This window comes from Coffea eugenioides, chromosome 11, assembly GCF_003713205.1.
Source record: "Coffea eugenioides isolate CCC68of chromosome 11, Ceug_1.0, whole genome shotgun sequence".
Taxonomy (NCBI): Eukaryota; Viridiplantae; Streptophyta; class Magnoliopsida; order Gentianales; family Rubiaceae; genus Coffea; species Coffea eugenioides.
The window spans coordinates 49,662,370-49,687,481 of NC_040045.1; the positions used below are offsets into that span (position 1 = coordinate 49,662,370).

At 37.1% G+C, this 25,112-nt stretch overlaps 1 protein-coding gene across 1 annotated transcript; it reads right to left on the minus strand.

The window, feature by feature from the left end:
* Positions 1-162: 162 nt before the first annotated feature.
* On the minus strand, positions 163-25,112 carry LOC113752818. The gene is made up of 36 exons (XM_027296872.1): positions 24,644-25,112; positions 24,433-24,532; positions 21,652-23,876; positions 20,387-20,501; positions 19,005-19,814; positions 18,578-18,845; positions 17,987-18,504; positions 17,300-17,426; positions 17,093-17,217; positions 15,482-16,149; positions 15,278-15,395; positions 15,083-15,199; positions 13,328-13,422; positions 12,548-12,696; positions 11,133-11,188; positions 10,826-11,039; positions 9,606-10,022; positions 9,259-9,536; positions 9,102-9,187; positions 8,927-9,013; positions 8,457-8,715; positions 7,932-8,360; positions 7,755-7,851; positions 6,473-6,795; positions 5,482-5,598; positions 5,180-5,347; positions 4,895-5,023; positions 4,650-4,739; positions 4,361-4,467; positions 4,133-4,281; positions 3,007-3,089; positions 2,829-2,924; positions 2,618-2,740; positions 2,358-2,441; positions 2,006-2,149; positions 163-991 (listed from the first exon to the last, which is right to left on the minus strand). Exons 1-36 carry the CDS (start codon positions 24,922-24,924, stop codon positions 656-658), a joined length of 9,588 nt encoding a protein of 3,195 aa, XP_027152673.1. The 5' UTR covers positions 24,925-25,112; the 3' UTR covers positions 163-655.

The following is a 25,112-nucleotide window of genomic DNA, read 5'->3' on the forward strand; positions in this document are numbered from 1 at the left end:
ACTTAATATGATATACATTTAAATGTATCAAATTTCAATGTTCCTGTTCACTTGGAATGTTTTCAGTCTTCAGATTTCTTCAATCCCACTAGTTCGACCGTTTTGAGTGACCACACAGCATACCTCCTCGAAAAACAAATACAATTGCCTAAAAAAATTGAATGCTTGAAATTCAGCCACGGTTTATAGCTTAAACATGTCCTGTCTGAGGAAACAATGGGCGAGTCCAGACCCTGACATGTTCTCTTTGTCAATCTCCTCTCACTTTAATCTTACAAAATATTTTTTTCGTCAATAGCCACCTTTGTATATATAGGGTCAAAAGTAGTTGCAAGGACGTACGCCACCTTACAAAAGAGCGGCAGTTGATAATTTTAGCATGCAGCTTCATTTAGCCACACAAAGCAGTCCTTACACTTGATTGATCTCATTCAAGAGGCTAATGGCCAACTTGGCCAAACCATGATGACCAAGTTTCCTTTCCCTATTAATAAAGGAAAATGAGCACTGCCAAAATGATTTACCAAGCAACCTAGTGTCAGTAATAACTACAGCTAAGGGGGTTATGCCAGAAAAACCCTGAATGATTTTTATCAACAACCAATTTACAGTCAGAAAGAAATAAGTAGAACTTAGAAGAATAAAAAGACACGTTTTATTCTTTTTCTTCTTTGTCAAGAAAACTCAATAAAAACCCACTAACCACCCTTCTTGCGATGGGATTTGGAATGGAACGGCATAGGCGTCCATCAATATAAGCCACAATACCTGACAGTACAAACTTCCCGATTCCCCATTGCCAAACAAGCTTCACCTTCTGCTCCACAACAGTCGAAATAGGGACAATGGCTTTCTCAGTATCAGATTCCAACTTCTCTTTCACATTTACCCTGGAAATGACTTTTCCAGCTTGCTTTCGCAGAAAACGAATTGCAAAGCTCACAAAAAGGTGTTCACACAGAGTGAGCACAGTTGGTCCAATTCTCCATTCCTGGTAAGAAACAAAATCAGCTGGTTAAACAAGTAATTCTCAGTAACCAATGAGACTGATTTGTATCTAAAAGTTCCTACCTCCATATCATTTTGCAACCAATAAACCATTGCAAGAATCCATCATATACCACACAACTCTTGCATAACTAGTTTCTGGAATATACCACTTCATAAAAATGAGGCTCTACTCAGGCTTATTCAGGGAGCCTTTTGTCTATCTTTTATAAACTTAAATTGAGTCAGCATATTACCTTCCACACTTGAGTTTCATTTTCATTTCAACTTTCAGCTAAATTCATTTTATCTCAGAGAATCCTGATCTCAACAGTTGAATAGGATTAAAAGTTACAAATTTACTCGCACGTGAAAGGTGGGATACGTGTTTTGCGAATGGGTGTGCATGTATGTATCATTGTTTTGAATCGTGCTCATTGTCTTGAACAATCCTGAGTCTAGCGTGAGTCGTGCTCTATGTGTTCAAGATATGCCCCCACTTTAGAGATAGATCATCTCAATTCTGCTACATTATTGAAAATTTGGCTATGCATATACACGTGAATATGTGCAAGTATGTGTGTCTCTCATTGTTTTGTTGGAAACCATTTCCAGATGAAATGAACAAACTTGGTAATTAAGTCGTGGAATTACAATTTTGGTATTGTAAAGTTATCTAACACAGAAAACTAGCAAGACATACAAAAAATGTGCTTTAGCAATGCACAAAATTCATCAGTCATGCTTAAACAATATTTTTGATCATCTTCCCCATCTGTTCTTCTTTACCTCCATAAAGGTAATCTAGCTCTCCCTGATCCCCACCAAAAAGAAAAGCAGACGCAATTAATTTATTTTTGCAAATACAATAAAGAGCTCTCCAGCATATGTGACTGCAATGAACAGTTAAAAACATGTAACAAAGGCCTACGCAAGCAGGTAAACACTAAGCACATACTCTATTATTAAATGCTTGACGCCCCCTGTAAAATTAGTAATTAGAGTAGGATTGACTTACACTCTCCCCTCGAATATGCCGCAAAGAATGAGAAGTTGTTGAAGAATCTCCCTTCAACAATCCTTTGCTCACAAGAAAGCCTTTCACACGTTCGACAATTTCATTTATAAGAGAACTATTAGGAGGCAGGTTCTTCAGAATGACCTGGAAGCAAAAGCACAAAGAAGGTAAATACTATACATGTCAAATGCACCAACATAAGTAAATTCCCAAATTCCCACTTTTATGTATATATTACCCATCATGCCTACCAAATTGTTCTTTTACAGGTTGATGGAAATGTACGTAGATGATGTATTGCCTGAAGTTACCACAAAATTAACTAAAGAGATAATATGCAATGTAGAAATACCTGATTGTCCGTAACTCTCACTCTGAGGTATTCTTGATTATATAAAGCATCCAACAGAGCTTGCAAGTAGCCTTCAATGTATAACTGTATAATACATCCCAGTTACAAAAGATTACCCACAGAAAATAACAATTGTAAATGAAGATATGAAGCAATCTAAAACCTTTTCTTAATTAAAAATTTTATTTTCCTCCATTAGTCAAAATTGATAATTTGGACTTGAGAGAGGTAGACATGGGACCCTATAGTGCTTCAGTTACCTCGTCAACCCCAGGAGCTCGATCAAGCTTAATTTTCCTATCTGGCCCACCTTCCATAAAAGCAGTCCCTAACAGAGATGGCTCCATTGCCAACTTTAAAATTCCTTGGCGAAACCCACGCATCTGTGGAAAGCCAAGGATATCACAGAGATCATGTTTAAAGCTAAAGAAAATAGTACTCTACTCATAATGAAATAGAGATGAATACTACCATTCCATTGAAACCACTTGTTTCAGCACCCTTCAAAACCGAGTCTGATACTTCTGTCACGGCGGCGAATAGTATATTTGATCCAGCTACTTTTAACTGTAACCAGACATGCTATAAGACTCTTTTTGCAACTAAAAGATGCATCTCAATTAGATAGTCAGAAAAGAAAAAATCTTACTGTTTTCCCTAGATCACCAAAGTAGCGCTTTGTTCCAGAGAACCCTTTTTTATCAATGCACTTACTGATGAGTTTGAATGTACCTATTTCAACAATTTCAAATTGGATGAAAATTATCATTAGGTAGCAATCAAGTTGGTTTCCCAAAAAAACTACTAGGATCGGCCCAATGGCCAGGGGAGGGCTCTTAGAGCCTTCCCCGCTGTTAAGTTCAGGGTTCGAATCTTGTGCCTTGCAGTTGGGGATGGGAAGGGTGTGGGGAGGGGTGTGAGAAGAAAAAAGTTGGTTTCCCAAACTAATACTCTATAGGAACAGGGCACACTCATGCATGACGATTTGCATATTAATGAGAATACTTATTACTAAAATATAATTTCAATATTACATTCTACAGAATCACCATGGATGCTTGCCACTGCCAGTGTGTAATAATCTTCTTGCAGAAATTTATGATTAAGATACATTAATACTCACTGGCTCTTACTTGGAATTCTATTAAGAAATTCACATCAATCATGCTATTCATCTTATTTCAAAGTAGCATTCCGATTGTTCAGAACTACCAAAAAGTTATTTACCCAGTGGCATGCAAGAAAATGTTGCATAAAAAGAACTGTGGGGGCTGCTTAAGATTAAACTATTTCTTTGACTTTGATATATTATAGGCTATCATGTCTACCGTGTAGAAAACTACTATGAATAAAAAGCTAGCGTTAGGGCGCAAAAAAAAAAAAAATTCGACCATCTAGCACAAACTTTAGGACACAAAATGATCCTCCTGAACTTCCCTCCAACAATGAAAATGGAGGAAAATAGAAAATTATCCTGCTGGAGCATAGCAATCACTCTCACTAATCCAGACGTGACTTCCACATTGAGGACAAAAAAAATCAGAATGCAAACATATGGGCTGATTTTTTACAGGATTTAAGAAGACAATAGCCACAAAATCTATACACAGGAAACAAAATTTAAGAAGATAACAGCCACAAGAGAGTAGAGTTCTTTTCCAACAGGTCCAGTTGCTCAAATTTTCTCTTACGAAAGGGCAAGTAAAAGAACTTCAATGTATCTCTTGCTCTTTGTAATAACTCCATCAAAGAGAGAAAGAGAGAGAGAGAGATACCCATGGTAAGACCAGGAAGATTGACCAGGCCATTTGAAGTATCGAAGAATACATCAAGAGAGGAGGATGCAAAGTCATCAAAGATAGATGTAAAAGCAGGTGGAAGCAGAGGGCTTCCCTTTGCAATATATATTGCCCTCAAGGCATACCTAGAAGAACAAAAAAAATTCTCGGTTAAATCAAATATCTCTCAAGACGAAAATATTATAAAAAACAAGACAGGCCTACCATGAGTAATGTTGGGCACATTTAATAGATAATCCACGCAAGGTTATCAAAGCATGTGTGACAAGGATACCATTGAGCTCCACAGTCGTATTCTTAATGGTGGGTATCTGCAGCAACACAGTGATCACTTAGAAAAGTAACAAGAGTGGCTTTTCTTTGTTTTGGAGGATATTCCATTTGGAAGAGAGGTTGAGTGCCATCAAATCATGCATAATAACAGAGTAAAAACCCCTCACTGAATGTCAAACCAAAAACATAGAAAATAAACAAAAGAATTATGAAGTTGGACCTTTATAACACTATGAAGCAGGGATCTCAGCATCTCCTGGGTAGAGGTGTAGCTGGAATACGAGTTATCTGGAAGAAAGCTTGCAACAATCTTTAACAAGAGATACAGAAGTAATATGAGATAATGCCATTGCAAGGAAAAATTTAAGTCGTGGACAAACCATGTGAATGATACACATTTATGCCTAAAGACCTGAAGTGGGCATAAAATCATCAACAAAGTTGAAGATAATTAAAATATCAAACCTTTACTGGGTGAATCTCAAAATGATCAAAATAATACTGCCGACTTGGAGCATTTGGGTCACTAAGCGACGTCCTCCAAAATGGAACAATTCTCATTAGCGTCTCCTCATCAAGGTTTAAATCAAGTGGCTGCAAAAGAAGCCAATTTCAAACAATCAAATCATCTAAGTTACTCATCTGGCTAATAATTATGAAACCTTACATTGTTGACGAGCTGTAGCATTCACAATTGGAAGAGAACATAGAGTGAAAGCAGCAGTCAAAGATAGCATGTGGATTTATTACCTGCAAGACTATGGATAAATATTTGATATATGTAACCCCAGAACTCGATGGAAGTACAAGAAGAACCACTTGGAGCATACTACTATTCATGTCATTGTACTGAGATTGATGCTTACGCAGGACTGCAGCAAAAGGAGCCCCTACCCGCATTTGATCCACAGTGATTGACTACATTACCGAAAATAGCAAGGCATCAGCTGCAAATACAGCTTGCACTAACATATACTGTTCTCCCAAAACAAGCCCATTCCAGATACAGGTGAACAACCATGAGCTATGTAGGGGTATCTAGTTCTCATCACCTGCACAGTCATGCAATTGATTTTATGCTGGTCAGTGAACATCGAATGTAAATCAATATTTTCAAGCCTTGTAACAATAATTGGTGAGTAGCTCAATGCTTCATCCAAGTCTTTGTCCTGCAATAGGCCAAAAATTAAGTTAGTTTCAAGGAAAATGGTTTACCCTCCTTAAAAAGCTGCAAGAAGACCGATAAACAGGAAGCAACAATTTGTGTAGTAGAAGCAGTACGACTGAATGTTTTTTAGTCTAAACCAGCTGGTACAGAGTTCTCAGTGTCACAATTCATTTTGTAAGAAGAGATGTTTTCTTGTGGTTATGATAAATTTCATCAGCATCATTAATAGCATGGCCTATTTACTTACTACCACTAATTAATAATCCTACAAGAGCTATGTTGACAAAAATAATTCTTTATGTTGCTAACAAATTACTTGTTAACCAAAATGATATTTATTCTGCAATCACATTACCTTTATAGTTAATTCTGCCACATGATGCACATCCAAATCGTTATATTCCTTTTCAGGCAAAAGAATTTATCATCCACCTCTGGCAGACAAAATACTGTGATTCACATTTATGAACTAACCGCTTGTTTCTTCATTCTTTAGAAAATAATTATTATCCAGCAAAATATTACTAAAAGAAAAGAAACTAGCACTATCTCTGATGCATCACTTGAATTCCTCTTTCTAGAATGCAGGTTTTCAGTTTCTTTCTCTAATTTTCACTCCCCAACCAACAGGATCTAAAGGACAACTCTTATATCATCCATAGTTATGAAGCCAATAATGTATTAGCCTCTTGAATGGATAATTTCCATGATATGCCAATGAAAAGATAGATAATGCAATAGCATCACCAGGTATTTTGTTCAGAAACATAAAATACAGTATATATCTCCATTCAAGAATGAACAAGTTAAAGATAATTCAACAGCGACAGATTGAATAGCACATGCTTAAAAAGCACTTCATAAAGCGGATTGACCTTATCGGTATACTCCAGCAACTGAAATGCAAAATGAGAGATTCTGAGTCGCATCTTTGAGCTGGAGTAGAACATATTATTGCCCTTGTGCCCATCAGAAAATTCACATATTCTCAGAACTCGGGTAAGGCCTTCTGCATATACTTCATAACCCAACTTCACTGTCCTTGTGTTGATCAATTGACCATCATTGTTCCTGTTCTTCTCTCCAGGCTTCATATCCAGCAGAAAATGAATCCCCATCCTCATTTGTTGTTTCGGTCTGTAAAAGGGTTTCCATGCACGCACTTTATCCATACTGATTTCCTTCAATAGATGCACATCTGCAAGAATTGAGACTAAATGAATACCGATGCAAGGGACGTCTAGGTTAGTATCCACAAGTAATTCACCAGACATTGGATGACTACTGGTTTAAAAACCACAGCAGTGAAGCTACTGAATTACATATTTGACAAACCAAAGCTTGGAAAGAATAAGCCCTAACTTTACCAAAAAGCTTAGGCATCTTGACATCTAGGGTCCAATACTTAATTGGAGAATTGGGATTCTCAAAATGTCTGTTGTTATTAGACTAACAAATGCACTAAGACAAAAGGTAGGCCACAGTAGCATGTTTCTCCGAAGTCATGAAGCAAGCTTAGTCAAAGAACCAGTACACCCCCACAAACCGACAGTCTGTTTATACCTCACAAAAATGAATTAAGTATCCCAAGACAAAGTTCAGATCAGCACTTATGGAGGAGCGTAAAGCAACCAACAACACTACATCTCATTAATCAAAATGATAGAGTCTCTTGTCATGGTACCTATCAAACGATAGATTTACTATTCCATGCTAAAGTTCTAATGAGCACACAAGGAGCATAAAGAAAAAACCACCTGTAATACACCCAAATCAAAAGTGCAATGCACTAATAGCAATCTCACATTTTTTACCAAGTTAGAGGACTTACAAACGATAGGATAAATTTGTACACTAAAGTCAAAATCCACATACAAACCAGATAAGGGGACACAGGTTATATTGTATTCCCTTGAGCAGCTATGAATAAAGTAAATCTTTGAAAAATAAGCATGTGATTGAAGAACAGCTATTGCAACACATATTCAACAAAGCAATGAAGAAAGATCTTCCCCTAATTCAAACATCCAGAAAGACTTAAACCTTCCATAACTCAAAAACTTTTTGCAGGCATAATGGCAAGCAGATTCATCAACCTGCATAGCTACATCAGCTAGTTTAACAAACCAAAAGTTCGATTAACACAGAAACAGCTACCGTCTATTTGGACAACCAGCTTATGAGGAAGAGATAGATCATCCCAGGCATAGTCTACACAGCATCCAGATCTTAAAGTTTCAGGCTCCAATGAACCCTGGAAAATAAACAAATGATTTAAAATGTGCCATACAACACTTGAATTATGCAAGATAAGTGGGAGGCCTCACACTCAACCTTTTGATAGTATGTTATAGAAGTATCATGCAAGCAGTTCTCAATCCTATAAGGAAGGTTTGCATTGGGTGGGCTGTGAAAGTGCAAGACAAGGGCAGAATCTTCTTCTACCACATGAACAGCTGCGAATTTAAATGAGCTGGGTTCGTGTGATGTCATGTAATCTGAATTGCTTGCAGGATATTCTGAGGAGCGCCTGAATTTCAGAAAAAATTGGCCAAGGGAAGCAACACACACTGGTCCCGACCAACCAAAGCTGGCATCATTTGGCCGGAACTGAATAAACAGCAGTGAATCATCAAGAGTTTTTGAATGCTTTCTGAGAAGATTCTCAAATATAGTAGTTTCACCCTTTCTTCTTGGCCTCTTCTGCAATGTTAAGGCTGCTCTGTGTTTACTGTTAATCGTAACTATCCCTTGCATGTCATCCTTGTCAACAAAAAGGGAAAAACTCAGAATATAAGTTCAATTTTTTTTGCACCTGCACAACATGAGAAGGTACACAACAATATAAACATGGCAAACCTCCAGATAACATTGACGAACATGGATGAATTCTTGTGATTCGTTCAACACAATGTGTCGGGGACTCATAGATACCAACTGTGACGGGACTATTTTATTCAAAGATGGGTTTAAAGAGATCCCCAATCTTGTAACATTTTTAATTCCAGAATTTTCTTCAACTTCCAGGTCTATCTCTGTAAGGCCTGACAAAGCATCCAAGTTCAGAAACGCTTCTGATGCTTGCTCGTTGTCCAATTTAATTCGCAGCTTGTGGTGTCTAGAATTAGAATCAAAGATACATCAGGCCAACTGTTGATGCAATTACCTAATGATACCAATTACATCTTCAATTACCTGCAGAATAATTTCATGCATCCCTGACACAAATTTTATTATAGTTTTGCTTGAGTTCAAACGAGCAAATAAATCAACCACCTCATCTTCAAAAACCAAAACTAAAGAAAGAAAGAGGAAAAAGGAGTGGTTACTTCATAAACCATGATCTTCTCGAGTTTGGGGGCAAATATGCTCCTAGCTCTGGAGGAAATCCTGAGCCAAGTTGTTTAACTTCATCTCTGCAGATGCACACACAATTAAGGACAAGCACAAACCCTTCACTGACTGAAAAGGCATAGTAAATACAGTAACAAGTCATATAACTACCTAGTCAGAGGCTTAAGGTTGCCTGCAAAGCAATACAGGGAAAATTGGGTATCATTTCCTAATGTATATGAAGTGTAGACAGCAGCCTGCAAAAAACCATAGGAGATCAAAATTCTAACTGAGTTTCCCAACAAAAACGTTATTGCTGCATAATTACCTCCAATATGCCTCTTTGCCCCCGAGACAATCTTAAGAATGCAAAATATTTTCCACCACCAAAATCCAACTCAACGTCCAATTGATGGGCATTAGTGTTAGACTTTCGTAACTTTTTAACCCACCTGTTACCATTGACTGGTTTGCAGCTTGAACCGAATGAAGTCAAAGTAACAGTAAAGAATATATTAGCAGGGTTGGCATATAAATTTACAGCTGATCCACATGGTATAGTAGCCTGAGAGCATATGTTGTCATAATTGACCTTCGCCCGTATGTCTGAAAAAGAGTCTGTTGAGAAAAAAGAAATTGTGGACTAACTAAGCTAGAAATTAGTTATGCTAGTACCTGCATCAGTCAGATGTACGTGTATCTCTGTCTCTAACAAATTAGAGACATGAACAGTAGGAAGGAGAAAGATTTCCTTCTGCTCTTGCAAAGCAATAGGCACATTCCTATTGCCTGGAGCATATCCTAAATTGTCAGGCTGGATAATGGGTACATCTCTTGCAACGCTTTGGATCAAAAAATAGATATTAGCAACACGTCCACCCTCTGATCTAAAAGCACAACGTGCGGTTCCTAAAGTACTTTTCACTGATTCGACAGCAAATGCTGTCCGGACTTGGTAACTTAATTTCTCAAATAGCCCAGACAAAGGCACAGGCTTCCCACCGCTAAGATCATTAGACCACTCCACTGAAGATAACTTGAAATTCAGCAAGTCATCTGTTACTTGAGGTCTAAAAGAGAATAAAAAATTTCCTGCAAATGGAGGTGCAATCATGTGAGTTTCTTCCAAGTCTCATTCTCAAAAATATAAGTTTCCTATCTTTATTTCTTAAAGTGTAACCTTTGCCCTTCATCCTTTTTTTTTTTAACTTGGTTTCTTAGCACGAAGACTACATGAGTAAATACACAAAAAAATTGGGAAAAGTACAAAGACCTAGTTTGCCCCTTATCAAGTATATGCAAAAGTACCAACATCTGAAGGCGATTTTAACTGGATAAACTGCCTAGTGGTTATTTTACCAAAGAACAACAATAAAAGCACAGCATATCCATATGCTGAAGTACATTCATGGAAAATAGCTTTTCACCTGACAGCAGAAAAAATGCAGATTACCACTGAAGAAGGAAAAGTGTGGCAACACACTCTAATATAGCTGATAGATGATAGCCATTTCATCATAAATTCAAAGAGGAAAGATGATGTTCCTTCTTTTAGATATCTTATGCATACAAGAATAATACGGCTACCGGAAGCATGTAGAATTCTATGAGATAATAATTCTCATATTTGGCAATTTTTCAACATCCCACAGCTATTCACTATGATTCACAGTTCACCCTATATGGTTGTCATTTCACAGGAAAATAGTTAAACTGAGCCTAAATGTAAAAAACACTCCCAAACTAATTATAGTATATTTATGTTTTGAATCTTCCCTAATCAGTTACCCAGTTATTTACTTGTAATCAGGAAATTTTCCTTAACTAAATATTTTGTTATTTTGACCAGAACAAAAAATCCAAGAGAAGGATGGGCAAAAGAGCATAATTCATACCAACAGTTAAGGACATCAATGCCTTCTTCGCACCACCTGACAAACTAACTCCACTGAAAGTAGCCATAGAATCATCAACAGAATCCCCAGCATCTAGAATTAAAGAAACAAACTCATTTTCCTCTTCTTTTGGTCGTCGAAAACGGAGCTCCATTGAGAAATCAGTTTCATTGTGTATCCTCAATAAAGGAGAAACGATGATTGACAAACCATCCTAAAACACCCGAGGAAACACTATGAACAAAATACGCACATGTTCTCAAACATGCAGTAGCTTCACCACTAGCACAATGGTCTAGAATAGTACCTCAGTCGTTTGTGAAACTTCAACAACGATAAATGGACCTGGAGAAGTCTTTGATTCTGATAGACAATGATGAAGAAAGAAAAGCAGTCAATTTGTTCTACTTTACCAAACTCAAAATTTCCGCAGCCAAGGAGAATGGAATCTTGAACCAAACACCCCCTCCAAAGAAAAAAATGGAAAAGAAAAGAAAAATAAAAATAAATCACCCAGCTATCACTGTTTGATTTATGGCAACCAGCGATACAATATTATCATCACTACATCTAAGCTAGCAAAATCAAGCTTCGCCACACCGCATATTCTTTACAGGCTGACTCCAAATTAAGGACAATAATAGCAATACAAAAGATCAAGCGACGAAACAGCAATATTAATAAACTCTGTTCAACTTTCTACAACCTGTGGTGATCTTATTGCATAAAAATGTAATCAAAAGCTTAAACAAGTACAAACTTATCAAAAAATCCTGGTTTTAGTTGCTGCTTATTTTTTAATTTTCCACAGAAGTTTAGAGCACACAATTGTCCCAATGCAATGCAAATAAACTTTAAAAGCATCTTTCCCTCATTCTGAACCTATCTTCAACAAAGAAATGAAAAATGGGAATGGAGCCATTGACCATATGCTTCCAACAAATTATACTTCATATACCAGCCTCTACTGAACATTGCGTGCAATGAAATACATATAATTTAAAAACCTCAATCTGTCAAGGACAGAGCTGATGCTAAGTTTAGACCAACTTTGCATAACATCACATTAAGATTGTGTCTCAATTCCAGAGAGGCCAACTTTGGTTTGAACCTATTCCTTGTCCTACCTCCAAAATCTTCCGTGATAACAGTTACTGGCTGGTCTAGATACATTCCATCAAACATCAATTCAACAGATATATTGACATGTACAGAACCAGAATCATCACAAAATTCACGTAATGTTTTACCCGAACAAGTCCTTTCAATAAAATTAACAGCAATATTCTTCTCCTTCTGATTTCTATGGTGCATGTGTTGCACTACAAGACATTTGCATCAAAAATCTTTTTATACCTGATTTACCAGGGCAGCACTGGCAAACAAAGTGAACATCAACACAGCCATAGGCCCATAGCATCTTTCATAAAATCTCTGTGGTACCAAATGTTCCCTTTTTTGGCATAGAAAAATTCTAATCTTAATGCAGACATCCACAAGGGCTTCAAATTCAGAAATCTAGAGCTTTTCCTCAAAAAGCAATTAATGCAGCTACTCGGAAAAAAGTCCTACATAATGCAGTAGTTTTAACAATTTACTCCAGTATGCAGCAGAAAAAGGGTCACTTTTACTCCAACAATTTCACGTTCCATTTCAGCAGAAATATGTGCCCATACTCCAACAGTTTACTCTAGTATGCAGCAGAAAAAGGGTTACTTTTACCATGAGATGACACTATGCGTGTTCTCCAAGCAAAAGCCCTAGCTTCTGAAAGTGAAAGATGCATCAAAGAAGTAGCAAAGGTTCCTTTGTCTGCAAGCTGGATTGAGAAGAAAGATGCCTCAGGAGGTCGATTTGCTAAAGCTAAGTGCCTGCAAAGCATATTTTTATGGGTTCATATTTATTGAATCTAATAGAGAAGCATTTGACTGGATAAGACCACTCGAAGAATTCAGATAAACAAGACATCTGCCAAAAGCTAGTAGAAATACTTAATATGTGTAGTCATCATAACATAAATCCGGCTAAGTGGATAGGCTGACAGATAATTAGCAATAAAAGCACTCAAAAGAGACAGAATTGATCTCAGAATAATGCATCTCCATACTAATCAAAGTCAATAACGCATGTCATCATTTACAAACTACAAGCATCTCATTCCATCAATCATCTCAACTAATTTTAAAGTATACAACTAATTGCACTCAGATATGTGCGATTCTCTTAGTCCAACAAAGCCAATTAAATCCTCTAGATTAAGTTTTTATGGTTGAAATGTTCACACTACTCATTGTGAAAGTATACTTAGAAACCACTGACCAAATGTCTCCATGACAATTTAGGGTTGGTAATTATAGTATATACTCTCTAACTTAAATAGATTCACCCACTGCTGAGCTAAGGCTTCACATGGGAAAGTGATTCATGAGAATGACTGTCATATCAGATGCACAAACTGTCTAGAATTTTCAATTACAGGAAGAGAAGTTCCGGTGGAAGTACCTAAGAAAAACGGTGCTGGATTGTCTTCCAGCTACTAAAACATTCTGGTTATCAAAGAACTGACATAGAAGGGTCAAGCCCGACTTGTTCTCAACCTGCATACGGACAACACCAAACTCACATATTTGACAGAACCAGCCTTGGAAAAGGATGTCGAGAACTCCTTGCATTGTGATACAGTTTGAATGACAGTCTCATAATCCGGCAACGAAATGGACCACAAACAGATTTATTCAAAATGCAGAATGACATGATAATTACAGTGATAACATCAAACCAATAGTATGCATTCATACGTCAAGCACTTGCTGCATCATTTGTGGTACCTTTTTTGTATGTTATCTGTGACTTTGGAGTTATAAATGGACCATTAGAAAAATATACACCAATGAGATGCAAATTGCACTCAAATGAATTTAGACCATTATTTATCAAGAATGTGATATTTGCCTCATAAAAACTAAGCAACAAATTCACACTGTTCTAATATTCTAGAACGATGAGCACTAATAACCTAAAGAAACAACACTACTATAGAAAGGTGGGGCAGCGAATCTTGATAACAAAAGATTTGACTATAGACAATCGAACCCACAACCAAATTATGCTAGGAGTGGAGAATATGAGAAAACTTCATAGCCTATATCTTGTTTAGCTTGCAATAAAGAACTTCTGGTCCCTTACTTGGTTCATGCCAAAATCTAATGTATAGAAGCCAAGCTAGCAGCAATATTTCAGGTTTGATTCCAAAGGTGCTAACAAACCATGAACAGTCAAGGTCTGGGTAGTGTTCTATTCAATGAGATAACAACTTTTTAACATTATGCCCAAATAACTTCACACTGCATCCAGTTCTAGAAAAGCTCATTATCAGCTTAATTACCAAGAGAAATGAATCTGACCCTTTTTTCTTTCCCCTAATGAAAAGTCCTCTTTATCATATCTTAAAAGCTGCGTGATCAGTTGTTAAGATTTCTTTTGCTTTGCTGCTCTGCCTAGGATAATTGTGGCCATTATCTTTTTTTTTTTTATCAACTAACTTACTTTTGGAAGGAATGAATTAAAACCAGACTGTTACAGAATTTACTCCAGAGTAACCAAACTATTATACAAAGTGCCAACCCCCTTCCCCACCCCCACCCCCCTTCTTTCTCTTTCCAGCAAAAGGAAAAAAAGGCATGCATTAGGCAAAGACATGCTAGTCCAGAAAAAATGTTAACATTGTTAAAAGATGATAGGCGCAATAATGAAAACCAAAAGCAATAACTTCAAAAAGAAGAAGTTCAGCAATACAAGTGAGATGCCTTTTTGTTCTTTTTCGAATTTTTTAAGTAGATATCTATATCTATACCATATATAAAGGGAGAGGGGGCTTTTGGTGTAAACAAAATTCTGTCACTATATTTTTTTCCCAAACTACCCTTGATAACTACCCACTATCAATATGTCTTTCTACCAAGCAACATGTATTTCTAATTATTCTATTTTTCAACTTATTTAGTAAACCTTAATTTTTATTGCAACTAGCAATTATGGTTTATGGATTACTACCAAATGCCTATCTATTTATACATTTTATTTTAGTGAATTTTCTACATATCTATTGTCAAAATATAAAACCAATTCTACTGAAAATGATTTCAACAAATATACTCTAAAAATTTTACAGATATTTTTTCTATTAGTTGCAGCCACATTGTTGTGTTCAAGGCACACTAGTGTCATATAAAGTACGGGTAGGGAAAGGATCCAGACCTTGCAGCAATTGGCTAAAATCATGGAACTTCTTACAGCAAAAGGACCAGCCAGCTTTAGATTTCCAATGACAAACAGAAGGACGTCCAGTGAAAGCTCACTTATTGATATATTTAACTACCAAAGCCACAATTAAATCATTAAAACAAGATAAGAAAAATAGGAGGACACCAAATGAACAATCAAAAAACTCACTTCTTTAATTCTGATATACAAATGACCAGGCACCCCAGACAAAACATTTTCTGAACCCTGAATTAGAAACCGATAACGGAAGAAGAGGCAAATTTCAAGTGGATTCACTAGTTCTCTCCTGCAACAAAAGTCGGTGTCATAAGAAGATTTTTGCAAGTACTGGGAAAGCTAAATGATCATGTTGCCTTGCAACAGAATCCTCACCATATGTTTCTCTGGGCATCAAAGTGATGCAGCATAATCTCTAGGCTGCTCATAAACCTAACTTTGGTGTTTGACATCTGTACAATGATTTCAGTGGGACTTAAAGATCCTTGGAGGAGTGGAAACTTTTCCATTGTATCTGAGAGTTCATGAACTACTGTCAATGTAGCCTTGTCTATTACAATTGTAATCTCCTGCAACTTTCCAGCACTCTTCAACTCTCTGTCATCATTTATTTTTGAACCATATTCAAGAACAGTACCAGGCACACCCACTGAACAGTTTTCCTGGAACAGATTATTACCAAATGGAAGCAAGTCCGAAAACACTTTGCACTTAAAGGGATTCCCAGGCTTGCTGACAAATTCAAGAACTCCATCAATGAAAGCTACTGATCGATTATTCTTATTGTTCACAAGGTAAAATGTGTTTTTAGCAGGAATGCTGTAATGTTCCCACTCAAAATTGCCATCATCAGACTGAGATCCATAAGGAAGCATAGTCCAAAGGGCCCATGAACTATCAGTAGTCCCCGAAACATCAACAAAATCAGATCTTGGCCGACCGTTCAATCTCAATGGCTCCCCAGAGGCATTTTTAGCATACAATGAAATCAAGGAAAATGATTGAGCTCGTGGCTTCCATCTCCCAGGATTCTGATGCTTCACCTAGCAAAAATTTGACAAGCAACATTGCAACACGATTCAGAGAAACTTCTTGACAAACGTACTGAATCTATGCTGGCCATTTGAGACACAATAAGACATAACAATAGTTAAGCCCATTGGTAGATTGTTTTCAACCTCACTGATCACAAGAAAGTTTAGTGACCAGCAGGAGAATGTCTAAAATACGTTTTAGCATATGATTCTAAGTGCTGTAGAAAAGCTTAACTTCTTAGGAAGCTTCAGAAAAAGAAAAGAATACATTTCTACTGAAAATAAAGGAGGAGACGCATTTATTGGTGCACAATAGAGATTAAAAATCTAGAGGCAATAACTAGAGATTCTCTAGAAAGCCAGCAACACTACTGAAAATCACACTACCATCCAAGTTCAGAGAGCTGGAAGACAAGATCTAAAGTTCTGAAATGCTGATCTAATCATAATCAAACTGTGCCAAGTTTTTAACTGCTAAAGATCGTTCCTTAGGTACACTCCACACTTGACAATATGTGTGCAAAAGCAAAGAAATAAAAAAACTAAAGGTCTTATTGAACAACTACACTTAGCTTTTAGCTTATAGAAAAAATATACTCAGCTTCAAAGTAGAAGAGAACAGGCCCATAATGCATCGCATACAAGCTTTTAGTATGGTTGAAGTCAATTGAATATCAAAATCCATAATATACCATATCAGAGGTGGCTATGAATTTTCACACGGCAGAAAAAAAAAAGCCATCATGGATTTTGCAGTTGCTCAATATAGCAAACCATGAATTTAACATTTTATAAAAGATGCCGGACACTGACAAACTAATGCAGCAAGAAAAGTAAGTGCCAAAATTTTGGATTCAGTACAGTGTCTATAACAAATTGAAAAGCTAAGTAAGAAACTGGAAAATAGCCAACTTCTGCACTATATAATACAAAAAATTTAGAAATCACTTACCCTGAAAAGAGCCCTCTCTCCCACAAGCGAATAATGAATTGTTCCAACTAAGTTGTATCCACTTTCTGCATCCTCAACCGCAATAAATGTGTGTTGATAGACATCCTCAATTGCGACTATTGATCCTATACACATGGTAACAACCATTATAGCCAATACCAATCAAGAAGACAACAAGGAGACATTCTGCAACAGCTAAATAAATACCATCAGGAATTTTTTCTCGGAAACTTCCTTCAGATTCTTGTTTCAGGGACCAACGTTTTTGTGTCGAATTACTACTTTTCTCTTCACTATAAACTCCAGACAAAGATTCAACAACAGAGAGTATCATCTGATGCATGTGGCAAAAGCTAAAATAAGTGAATGATCATAACCAATAGTTATACAGGCATAAAGGAGGATACTTACACCTAAAATCTCAAAGTAACACGCTAATTAGCAAAAGCAGAATTGTCCCTCAGTGCCATACTAAGTCGCCATTTCCTTTTTCTTACTTATACTTAGGGACTAAGGAAGAAAAGCTCTAAGAAATTTTTCGAAAAGAACAATAAAAGATTGGCAGATACTTAAAGGTCAAGGACCTCACTGTCCCATTATCTTATCTGATTCTATATAGAGTGTAATTAACTCAACCAGGGGTATTTTGAAGCATATGCATCCTTTCTAAAGATGTTTTCAGGTCATTTGATGGGTGATCTTTTTAGGATAATTCCTACTTGAATGATACTTCTATTCAAAAATAGCCATTCTACAATGCTTCTAGCAACAATAGTTGAACAAAAGCAAGTTTGAATGTAATGGGAAAAGGAGGCATTTATTGAAGATCGGGAAATGTCAGTTGTAATATGGCCATCTTAGTAAAAAGCAAAATGAAGCTATGTGATTCCTCACCCGTAACTGACTTAGAGAGAGGACCATATCAAAACCTGAAATAGAACCCTTGCCAACCCAAAGCTGATTTATGTCCAGCGGACCAGTCCCATCTCTTTTGACAGGCCACTCAACTGCAATGACTGCACATAACTCTTTCAGTATGTAGCTTTGAGGACTTGAATGCAAATTTTTGGATCCTGTATTATCACATAAATCTGGCAAAGTATCAGCATAAGGTTCATGTTGAAAAGCAGAAGTACTCATGAAACTTGAATCATGAGTGACAGATTGTCCTGTATTCTCATGCTCTTCGATAACTGAAGGATCTCCAAGCATAATGGATGATGAAATATCATCACATGCAACAGCAGAAAAATGAGGAACTTGAATTTCCGTAGCTTGGTGTTCTGCAGCTTCATGAAGGAACTGAGAAAGGATGGAAAACTTGGAAATCTCAAAAGAAACTTTATTTAGTGTTTTTGGCCCTTCAGCACTCAAATTGACATTAGTTTCAAATAGAAGTTCCTGGAATCTCCCTGCACATGATTAAACAAGTCAATAACATGTCTATAACATCAGAAAAAATAAAACGACAAGGATATATGTTACCAAATTCATCTCTAGCGAGAAGTGCGAGAGTAAAATCTGATATACTAATGCTGAATGCTTCCAATTTGTCCCACTTGGTTTTCTGAAGTTGCTGAGAATCTTGTGCAGGCTTATCATCAGAGGCCACCATAGGCTCGCCATATTGAGCAGCAATGACTCTGTCAGGAGATGGCACATAATGCCAAATTTCTCCTATCAGATGACAATATAGAGTCAAGCAATGAACAAACATCAATGCTGCTTCCATTTGAAGGAAAGTAGATCCCCCCTGCCATGCATTATTTCTCATCTATCAAATATTTCATCCATATACAAATGTGATGCAATAGATAAGTGAAGAGTGATAACACTATGTGGATGACAAAGTGCCAAAGAAATACATGGAAGATTGACGAGGTTAATATGAGAGACTAATAGTTAAATACACCTTAGACTGGCACCAGATTGTCTGAAATTGATCCCCAACAGAGAAAGATGCATTGAGTTTATCGGATTTGTGTGTCTTGAGTAGCATATTCTTTACTGCACAATCAGCCAAATTGATTTCACCAAGGGAAACATTTGCAGATAACCAATGATAAGAATGATCTCTGGATCTTTTAGTATTCATTTCCATAATGGGATTCTCCAACACGTATGAAGTAGAAGCTTCAAGTCCATATCTCTGACGAGCTGCAGATAAAGATTTCTCTGAAGTTCTCAAACATAAAGCCAATTTGCAATGAGACAATGATGCTTCAGACAGGCATTGTACAGAAAGCAGGAGATTTCTGACTTCAGATAGATCAGAGCACTCTGCAATCTGTGTGGGATATCTGACTATAGTACATTGAAATCCAGACAAGTCAATAACAAGTTCTGGAATCCCATCTTCAAAAGAAAATTTTCCACATGTCAGCTGAATAGATATGTGGATACCACAATCAAGTGCGGAGGCCATAGTCAGCATTCTTCTCGTTATTTCATCAGATTCTATAATGTGGTCCTCGGTGTTATGGCTCTTCCTGGAATTATATACAACTACATCCATGAACTCCAGTTCACAAATGCTTCTAAAACCAAAGATGGTATCCATACAAGCAGAAGGAATCTGATCTTTTCTATTCACTAAAGTCTCCTCATTTTCATCAGAGGCACATGCAACCTGTGGCCTTAGTAGTTCTTGACAACTTCTGTGATGACTTGAACCAAAGAAGGTTAATGCATGTGACACATCATAATATAAACTGGAAACTACCTGCCACAAAAGTAAGTGGAAAAGTAAGAGAATCAAATAGCTGTCTGTAGCGAAAAGTTAGAGAAAGATGCAGCACCACATAAACAACTTGGACATTGACCAAAACAAAATGTAGAATCTCCAGCTACACTCGATCTGACCATAATCAGACAACAATGAAGTCCACAATTCCAATTTCTAAGACAAGTTTTTGCACCTTAAAACAAAGAAACATCAAATCTCGGTCCTGAACTACTTGTCAGATGGATAAGGTATTAGTAGCTGTTTTCTACCAATCTCATTTTTCCTTTTTAATATGAGCCAATACGAGTCATTTAAGCCATTTCAAGCAAACCACCAGGAGACTTTGAGTCAGATTGGTCATTTGAACAAATGGGCATACAGTCCGCCATGATCACAAATCTCTGATAGGCTCTGCTACAATTCTTGTTCGAGTTTCCATGTGGACTAAATAGGTTCTTTGTACTGCTTACTATTAAAACAGTAAAAGATAAATGCAGCATTAGGAACAGTTAAGAAAACCAGGTAGCATGAATAATGCGATAAAGAGATCAAAATGAGAATTAAACCACCTTAACCAAAACAGATAACTCATCCAGAAACACTACAGCAGTGATCCCAGGAGCTATCCAATGCAAAGCCGTAGAGAGAGCAACAATTGTTGAACCAAGTGAACAAGATTCCTTCCTGCTACATTACAATCAATTTTTCACCATCAGGATAAAATGGGATGATAATGGTAGGCCTCTTGCAGAATGTGCAATTCAAAGCATCTTTCATACAGAACTCAAGAAAGATGCTTTGTTACTTAAAAAACTTTTCCAATTACCAACATGCCTTGCAAAAAACTAAATTAAACCTTCAACAAAAATGAAAAGAACACAGATATGCATGTAGCAAAAAATCAGCATTCTGCAAATTTATCAATACCACACACCATAAAGAAATAAGTACATTACCATACCATATGAGGGTGAATAAAAAAAGGTATACATACATATATATATATATAGTACGTATATATATATATAAATCAATTATAGTCCACTTGACTATTCGATATGGGGGTGAAAGAAGAAAAAAGATATAAAACTCAAGATATAAAACCATATAAGAAAGATATGGAGTCCTGTCTGCAGAACCTGGCCACTACAATAGTCTCAGAGAATACATATCCAGAAATATGCTCCCAGATCCATAAAAAGAACAATACACGCAGAAGCATGATAAGCGAGTAAAATTTTTATGCTTAATGCACCAACCAAAAGATGAGATACTAAGCCCACAGATCAATTCCTAACAAGCATTCCAACAACATGCAGAAAAGAGATCACAGATTTTCATTTTATTTGGAAACTTAGCAAGCATCATTCACTTGTTTTGTACTCCTGTGACTGAACGAAGTTGTAAGAAGATTTAATATTGGTATTTTCATGCTTAAATCACATCCACGTGATTTTGAACCACTATAGTACCAAGTCTCACTCAACTTGAGCGAAAAAAATCTCGAGTCCTTCCTTGTTTTCCAAAAATAATGTCAAAGTAAGATGAGCAATCTCCAAAAAAAAAAAAAAGAGTGAAAAATAGTCATGCCACCACACATAGCATTAGTTCCATGAAAAATTAGCCAAGGTACAAAACAGGCTATAGAATTTGAAATAAAATTACTGATGATCAATTGTCTGAGATATGTAGAAATCAGCCAAAAGCATTTTCAACCAGCAAGGTCCCATGTAATTCCATTGCAAAATTTTACAGCACTAAAAACAAACCCTATCTTCAAGGTGGCACCAAGCAGAAAATGGAAGTGAACAAAAGGAGAGGGATGATAAAGTACCTTGATGAGGACGCCTGAACAGCTGTTGAACTCAATGTGACAATTTGTTGGAGTCGATTATTACATAATTCACCAAAGTAAGCTTTCAATCCATTGACTTTCAAATAAGCACTATGTGAAACACGCTCTTGACAGCAATAAATTTGATTAGTTGAATTAGGAATGTCAATGTTTAGAGGCTCCTCTAATTTAAGACCACTGGGTGCCCCATCAAAAATGACTGTCAACCCAGTTGATACCGTAGAATTAGATGCAAGATTTGGTGAAACCACAAGTTTAATGTCGTCAACATCAAATACAAGTGTTAATTCATCTTTCTTGCTTATAGAATATAAATCTGCATTTTCACCAAGAAACCCCTGTGTTTCAAATGAAAGCCTAATTCTGGGCCCAGCAATCATCATACCAACTTGAAATTTTTTTTGTGGAACCAGTTTAACCATTGCTGTTTCAATTTGGCACAAAACAGACTTGTATCTAGGACTTAAATCAACCACAGGTAAATGCTCGCAGGTTGCTTTAAGATGTAGATCGCCATCTGTCCCATTTCTGCAACTCATCCTCCTAAGAGCCTGCTGAATCTGTAGATAGATCACAGCTGATGACAAAAATGATGAGGTTTTCAATACAAAGTTTGATCTTCCAACCACCATCAACACTTCACAACTCCCATACGTAGGATTCTTGGCACTTTGATCAATCAAAGAACAGTTATTCTCAAAAAGAAAGCATGGAGCTTCTGGAATTTTACACTCATCACCTTCAAAGCTAGAGCAAGCAATTTTCCAATTCAACCACAATTTTCTCACAAGAAATTCTAGAAGTGGGATAGAAGCTCCTTCAGTATCATCAGCATGATTATTAATCATCTCAATGCTTTGTACAGGTTCACACCATAAAAGTTCCTGTGGCTCAATAATCTTGTTATTTCGATGTTCTGTCAACCTAGTACTACTATGACCTGACTGATCTTCCTTAAGAGATTCAGCAACAACCTTTACACATCCACAAGCAAACATCAAGTGCTGGTCAGAAATATTCTTAAGGTATGTCAAGATGATAGCATCAGAAGAAATGAGAAATGAACTTAAATCATCAAAGGAGAATCTAAGGGCTGAGAGTGGTAACCCACTGACGGAAGACAGAACATTCTTTTCAGGAGAGACTGAAATGGAGAATTTCCCAACATTTAGACTGAAGCAAGTTTTTGGAAAAGAATCATCAGGAACACTCTTGGAACGTTGATCAGATTCTGGCTGATTAGCCAAATGGCTAAGAACTCTCAGTATGTAGAGCAATCGTCCAACTGAGTGTAAGACATGGGAAGTGATAGCCCAGATAAGGGCTAGAAGTTGATAAATCTTCCACAAAAGTCTCTTGACTTGTGGCTTATCACATTTTTGCTTCACCATTTGAGAACTTTCCGATGCTCTGTATCGGCTTATATGTCGTGCTTGTGCAATCACCTCTGCAGGCAGCTTCTCCTCGCATTCAGAAATTACATCCCAATGGTTCTTAACAGATCTTGAATATGTTTTATCAGACAACATCATAGTAGAAGATTTTTTTACTATATCACCGACAGGATATCCAATCAGTAAAAGCATGTCCTCATAAATGCGTAAATAGTACAACCAGAGTTTTACAAAGTTAACAACTCTATACCAAGAAAGCTTAGGGATAGGAATCAGAGAGCTAATTCTGCTCGCTGCTATTCTCCATAGTTGCCTACCAGTTCTAACATAGTGGGGCTCTTTGCATGATAATGAAGAGAATAATGATATAACATAAATATCTGCTGGAGAAAAGGAAAATTTTAACGCTGGAAGACAGAGAGCAGAATCTGTGATCTGAAGATCTTTTAGCTTAAAAGAAATAAACATATCCGTCGGAGAAATAACACAGCTGATACTACTTTCACTCTGTAGACCAAGCTCAACATCTCTAAGGTCAAGGCCAAAAGAACACTTTCTAGAAGCGATAAAAAGTGAACTAATGAGCCCTCCAAAAAAACATGTCTGTCTATTACATTTAGACTGTGCACCAACCTCCTTTATCTTCAACAAGCATGATACTGGATCATAACAACTAGGAGGCAACAGGAGAAGATGAATTTCATTTATCTGCAACTGACAATGTCTAAGGAAGGCAGTCAATAGATTATCTTTCCGACTTCCGACAATAATCTGGGAAATCTGTGCAATGGCATCATGCAAAGCACTGCCCTGAAATGCCAATTCCCCTTTATCAGGATTTGAAATACAAAATTAACTAACATGCACACCAAAGAAAGCTTAGGATGTGATGAGTTTGTATTCGGCAGAAAATGCATTCAAAATATATATGCAGCACCGTGGAACTTATTGATGATCCAACAAACAAAATAGGAATTATAGATCAATAGAAGAAATTCATGCTATGATAACGTGTGAAAATGGAGCTACACTAGAGCTTCTCATCTGAAGGAGGTCATTGCCTCCCAAGAAAATAAGAACTCTCATGTGTTATTTTCTAATTCCAGGAGGCTTGAAGCTCCTTTTGTTGTTTTCTGGCTATCCATCCAATGGTATTTACTCGTTTCAAAAACTTTACGAGTGTATAGACTAAATAGAGTAGAGTGAGGAAGAAAATACATGAAGACTGGTCCAAAACAAATTTCCAGTTGCAGGTAAGGGACAATGAAGTAGCAAAAACATATTCATTAGACAAAAAAGAAAAAGACATGAATCCGGAGAACAATGCAATTCAATCAAGAAAACACAAAACGAAAATCAGAAGTACCACGGGATCAATCTCAGCAAGAACTTTCTTCTTATCCTCCACTGATGTATCTCTCGGCTTCTTTCTCCTTCTCTCGTTTCCTCCTTCCTCCTCCTCTTCCCTGCAAAGTTCAAACCAAACACAAGTCTACATATCCGAAGCACGACGACGACAACAACGAGAAAACAGCATAAATATACAACCACTAGTGGCGTAAGAATATGGAGCATACCCTACTGATAGAGTTATGCGGAGGCCACGGACTCGGAGGATGAAGGCAGGGAAAGACCAGTAGGAAACTCCAAGGCTTAATTCATCGACGGCAACTTCCTTGAAACGGTAGCAAGTGGACTCGTCGAGTAATTGATTGAGAACTGAGGTGTTAAAGTTGAGATTCTTCACCGTACCGGTGGAACGGAGAAACCCTAGCTTAAGGCCGAGGTCCGGTTCGTCACTCAACCACGGCTGCAGTAGAGAAGCGAGTCTCCGTCGAATGAAGTCGTTAAAAACCATTATCCTGAATTTCTTTTGGTTTCATGACATTGTTAGAATACCTCAATGGGCGAGAGCTTGAACAAGAGTGGAATTTTGGTGAAATTGATAATTGGAGTTATTTAGGATGGTAAGGAAGACAGGGAGAGGAGGATGAAACTTGAAAGATGGAAGGGACGTTTCGCGGGGTTTCGAGCATAGTGAAGCAA